A 5957-nucleotide genomic window follows, 5' to 3' on the forward strand; every position below is an offset into this window, starting at 1 on the left:
GGCTAGCCGCTGCCCAATCTTTTGTATAGATATGTGGGTCCCACAAGACTGCTTTTGTTCAAGTTGTTCTGTTTCGCCAATATCTTTTGTATATTTTACGTTTTGTCCCTGAAGTTACAAAGATACAAAAGTACAAAACTAGAAATAGCTAACTCACATTTAAAACTTCATGTAAAACTAACAGTTAGCTGCCAGTTAGTTTTAACTTCTAACTTTTTACCCAATCCCAACTGTCTACCCTCTCATAAATTAATGTCAAAAAAACTGTCAACTTAAATAATACAATATTTGTGACAATAACTTCATAAAAAAAAATTAAAGTAATTAGAGGGGCTCATATCATATTATTTGAACCAACCTATTTTTAGCTAGTACAAAAAATATTATATTTCCTTTATGAAAGCTGGGAGTCATGTATGTATACGAGTGCAAGACCGTATACACCATTCTCTCATCTCTACATACAAAACCGACCCGGATTATTAATAAACAGAAATGAACAAATATTAAGTTTAATCGTAGGGAAACGAGAGCCACGGGTGATTCAAAGCTTCTCTAGCTGTTGGTCGTCTTTTTGGGTTGATTTCAAGTAAGTTCCCTATGAAATCGAGTAACAACGTATCAGAAACTTGTGCGCGTTCTTCTAGTGATGTTTCTTGTGGGGTTATGTACTCCATTTCATTTGTTTCCTGCATGCATTAAAAACAAGATTTTTATAAAGTTTAGCCATTTTTTTTATCTTTTTATAATGATTTAGAAAGAAACAAACAAACATACCTCGTTTATGCGATAAAGATCAAACTCGTCCGTGAAATATTTGCTTGTTTCTTGGCCCCTTGCTAGCATATCAAAGTCAATTGGCCCGAGCATTCCAATCACTCGTGCAAGCAAGAACACAAGTTCATCATTTGGAAACAAAACCTATGTGAATTCAAATATAAGCCATAAGTTTTATAAAAAAATTAAAAAAAAAAACACAAAAAGATTCAAGAGGTTTAGTTAATATGAATTTGACACAACATATTTCAATCTGGCAGAGCAAGATCACTATGGCATAACAGATTTTAATCTGGTGTAGCAGTATTTTATTTATCTAGCATAAAAGATTTCTATCTGGCTCAGCAGATTTCCATTTGAAGGCCTTTTTTTAATTAAAATAAGAAAGTCAAGTGATATTTGAGTAAATAGAACAAAAAAAGTCAAGGGCCATTTTGTCAAAGTCCATAGTAAAAATGACGATTTTGGTAATTTTCCCTCGTTAGTAAGGGCAATACCATAAAATAGTGGCAAAAATGTAAAAAGGAAAACTTTTAAATTACCATACCGATGCTAAATCCGTTTAAAACTTTTAACTACCAGAAAAACGATAAAGTTATAATCACCATAAAAAAACCGCAGAAAAAAGTATATTGCTATTTTATAACATTTGTGCTATTAATAAATAATAATGACGAAAGATCAAAGCTTTTTAATGAAGACATACATCACCCGATGAGAGTTCGGCTAAGATGCAGCCAAGTGACCAAAGGTCAACTTTCTGGTCATATGGAAGCCCGATTATGACTTCAGGAGCCCGATAAGATCGAGATTGCACATATAACGTCAATCTGTCGGTTTTAAAGCAGCTGCTTCCAAGATCAATAACCTTGATCTCACATCGGCTATAGCTTTTGATAAGAATATTTTCAGGCTTTAGATCACAATGTATTATCCCCAGTTCGTGCAAGTAATCCAAAGCTTCCAAACATTGTCGCGTTATTGCCTGATTATGAACAAAAGTCAACATTTCAACAAAAAGATGACAGAGGTGTCCATTTTGACCCGTTTGTATGAATGGGTTGGATTCGGTTGTATATTATCTCAAACGTGTTAAAAACTTAAATCAATAAATTTATTGGTCAAAAGGGTTTAAAGTCAACCTAATTCTATGTGTAATAATTAGTAACACACTAATTGGTTATAAAAAATCTATATTTTGGATGATATAAGGTATTTGCATGTCAACCTAATTCCATCCATTTAGGGTCAATTTCGGTTCATCGGTTGCATATTATCTTAAACAGGTTAGATCAATAAACCTAAAGGTCAAAATGGTTGAAAGTCAGCCAAAACTTCTAGTTGTAATCATAATTAACGCATTAGTTGTTTCTAAAAGTCTATAACCTAGATGATAAAAGGTATTAGCGTGTCAACCCATTTTGACCCATTTGTATAAATGGGTCAAATTGGGTTGCATATTATCTCAAACGGGTTAAATCATTAAATGTAGAAGTTAAACGGGTTAAAGTCAACAAAACTTCTATTTGTAATCATAACTAGCGCGTTAACTATTTATAAAAATCCATAATTTGGATGATAAAAGGTAATTGCAAGTCAACCCAACTTGACCCGTACTGAAAGTGACTGATTTCAACAGAATCCGTTAAAATTAACAAACCTGCAGCCTTGCCATGGTAAAATAAGGCTCCCCACCGGATTCTTTATTGTATCTTTGAAATTCGTATAAGTTAGCGCGCAGCAGTTCACTAACAATAATGAGATGTTCCTGTAAAAATGTCAAGAAATAATGATAAATTGTTTAATAAATTAACAGAAACTGAACGAAGAACGAAGGATGTATCAACCATCAAATTACTTCTAAGTTCTAACGGCTTACATGAAAATAAAAATAATCATAAAGCCGTAATATATGCCGTGCATCATCAGGATCATGCTTGTTTACAAGCTTCAAAAGCTTGATTTCATCTAAACTTTGGTCAAAGTAATCTTTTTCGTTCTTTATTATCTTCAAACAAACATCAATTCCTGTTTGAAGATCACGGGCCCGCACAACTTTGCTGAATGCAGCTGAACCAAGATACTCTGACACGACATATCGAGAGCCAATCACATTGTTTAAAACAATCGGTAGATCCTTATGCTCTTCAAAACCCGTCCTACATATTATAGTCAAAATATTTTACATTAAACAAGTAAAAAAGCATCCATAAATTAAGCAAACCGTGTGTCAACCAACCTGTTTTTTCTGTGTATTATTCTTAAATCAAATACTTCATATTCGTCTTCGTATCCATTCGTTAACAATTCATCAACAGTAGCAGCATTATGATCACTATTTTGGTCAAAGTCAACATCTTTCTCGCACGTCTTGTTTTGCAAGACACGGTTTCTCTTAGATTCGCCAACAAAATCATCATCACAACTTTTATTATAATTCTTGATATCAAGAACATCATCATCCAAGTACCCGATGGAGGTGGGCCATACTTTATCAAGACGGTTACTTTTATCTAATAGCGGATCAAAATCAAGGTCAAGATTGTCATTTTGGTTCTCTTTCTCGTTAGTCATAACAAACTTGTCCTCACTTTGACCACTAAAAGGGTCAAAATTGTCAAAACTAGACGGCATAGCATAATCTTCATCTTTTTCTCTATACCAACTTAGGTCGTTTTGCATGTCGAATTCTTGATAATCACGAGCCGTACCGAATTGAGATAATCTATCGGACGAAGCGTAAGAGCTGGCACCTCTAAGAGTCTGGATCGCGTATGGGTTTTTGAAATCTACACAAATCAGTCACAAAAATAATTAATGTTACTAAATCAGGCTTACATTTAAATCTTTGCGGTCAAACGGTCAATTTCTGAACTCAAATGTTGATGATCTTTTTGAACTTGTTTCAAAAGTTTTAAACGTTTGGGAGTGCTAGTACACATGTGGATTTCATTAAATGCCCTTGTTTTATGGTGAATTTAAGTAAGTCATTATTGATTTCTGATCCTAAATATAACTATTTTGACAATAAACTGAAGGAGTTACTATGCACCAGAACCATCAATATCATTGATGAGATCATGAGATAGCCTCATATTGGGCCAAGTTCAACAAGACAGGCCCCACCTAAACGAGCCGAGTCACTCGTGAGCTACTAAAGCTCGGATCAATAAAAAGCTCGAAATGAGCCAAGTCTTATCGAGACTGAGCCAAGCCCGAGCCTCAAAAAAAGCTCGTTTAGTTATCGAGCCATATATCGGAAGATCATTTAGGCTTGTCAAACCTTAACTCTTTTGGACTTATATGTATAAATTTCACACTGCATAGCCGAGTTTGAGTCGAACTTTGGCTCGTTTAAGGTACTGCACACGAGCTTGAACCGAGCTTAGGCCCGTTTAAGTTTTTTTTTAATATATAAAAAAATAAAAAAATGTATGTAAAATTAATTAATAAATAAATGAGCCGAGCCTGAACCAAGCTCGAGCTTGGGAAAGACGACTCACGAGCCGAGCATGAGCTTTAGATATACTATTACATAGATGATACATACATAAGATTTACACAGGCTTCAAGCCCGTGGGCCCACCAACGGGTCATCTGTGGTTGCAACTTGCATTGTGATCCGGTAAAAGGAGAAAATATATTACAACATAACATACAAGAGACGGAACTGAACCGGGGTGAAAAACTTTCAACACCAACGTCGCGGATTTTGGATGCAACAGGGGTGAAAAACTTCCAACAGAGTTTATAACAAATATAAATTTTGACTTTTTTTCATTTGCCAATTTGGAATAATTCATAGTTTTCAACAAGAATATAACTCCTATTTACTAGGAATCCAAGAGAAAAAATTATTTATTTATTATCTCAGATACAAACAAACAAGACCCCTGAAGTTAAGGAACATAAATAAAAAACAAACAAATTAGATTGTGGTCCTAAATCCTTAAATCCCAGTCAACCAAAATCCAAACAGAAAAATTACCTAATTTACCATGTGTGACACTAAATAAACAATTCATTTTCATGTATAGTCAAATCAATGTGGAATTTAGGGGTGTTCATCGAGTTTGATATTTTTAAATTCAAACCCAAAACCGGAACCTGAGTCACAGTTTTTTCAAGTTTGAGTAATTCCGGTTCGGGTTTAAGATTTTTAAGTTCAAACCCAAAACCCCACCCCGTCATACGTGAACCAGAAAAAACTATAACATGTTCAGGTCGGATTTCGGGTTTAAATTTAAAAATCTCAACCAAAAAACCCGAACCCACATTACCCAACCCGAAAAAGTTGTTGGGTTTGAGATTTTTTTAATTCAAACCCAAAACCCGACAAGAACCTGTCACAATTTTTCCGGGTTCGGGTTTTTTCAGGTTTGAGATTTTAAAACTTAAACCCGAAATTCTCAACCAGATCACAATTTTTTCAGGCTCAGGTAATTCGGATTCGGGTTTTCATGTTTGAGATGTTTAAACTCAAACCCAAAAACCAACCCGAATTATCTTTACTGATAAACATAATCCAAGAACACAATTCGTTACCTGCGGCGGTGGTGGAGGAAGCCAAGCTGACGAACTCCTGATCGGACGAAGCATCAGAAGAGGTTATTACAAGATCTTCTTGTTCTTCCTTTGGTTTGATCTTGAGAGGTGAAAGTGGGATTGGAAAGAGCAAATTGTGGATATCATTTGCATCGAGTTGTGACTTCTCGAAGAGGTCATCGATGAGTGCGGATTCTGAGACTGAGAGATTGTTGCTTCGGAGGAATTCAAGTACGCCTTCGATGTCAGATGCTTCCATGTTATGTTTCAGAGGTCAAATGTCTTCAAGAAGAATAAGTGGGATTATTATTATTCTTTTTCATGATTTGTTTTTGTATTCGAGGTAGAGACGTGAAAGAAGGTTCTGCAACAGAGAAAGCTTGCTTTGGTTATTTAGTATTTCTTAATTAATTAATTAAACATTTTTATTTGAAGCTATCTTGTATACTAAAATATAATAATTATAATTTAAGTGTATTCACAACGATTAAATTTTAAGTAAAGAAAATTTACAAGCTTGCAAAAAATAAAATGTTATTAAAGCAGTAATACTCACGGCTTGTTGGTGTATTTGGAAGACGAGAAACAAGACAATCTTCAATAATTATCGAATCTCAGTTGGTAGACTCAATGAG

At 34.5% G+C, this 5957-nt stretch overlaps 1 protein-coding gene across 1 annotated transcript; it reads right to left on the bottom strand.

The window, feature by feature from the left end:
- Positions 1 to 315: 315 nt before the first annotated feature.
- Positions 316 to 5610, bottom strand: LOC143609805 (uncharacterized). Its single transcript, XM_077084453.1, has 7 exons — positions 5323 to 5610; positions 3017 to 3566; positions 2657 to 2936; positions 2438 to 2545; positions 1484 to 1762; positions 778 to 921; positions 316 to 689 (listed from the first exon to the last, which is right to left on the bottom strand). The coding sequence occupies exons 1-7, from the start codon at positions 5579 to 5581 to the stop codon at positions 513 to 515; spliced, it is 1797 nt and encodes a 598-aa protein (XP_076940568.1). The 5' UTR covers positions 5582 to 5610; the 3' UTR covers positions 316 to 512.
- Positions 5611 to 5957: the final 347 nt, after the last annotated feature.

Source organism: Bidens hawaiensis, unplaced genomic scaffold (genome assembly GCF_021521415.1).
Source record: "Bidens hawaiensis isolate Kalapana, Puna unplaced genomic scaffold, B.hawaiensis_p1.1 tig00016075_1, whole genome shotgun sequence".
In the NCBI taxonomy this organism is placed as follows: domain Eukaryota; kingdom Viridiplantae; phylum Streptophyta; class Magnoliopsida; order Asterales; family Asteraceae; genus Bidens; species Bidens hawaiensis.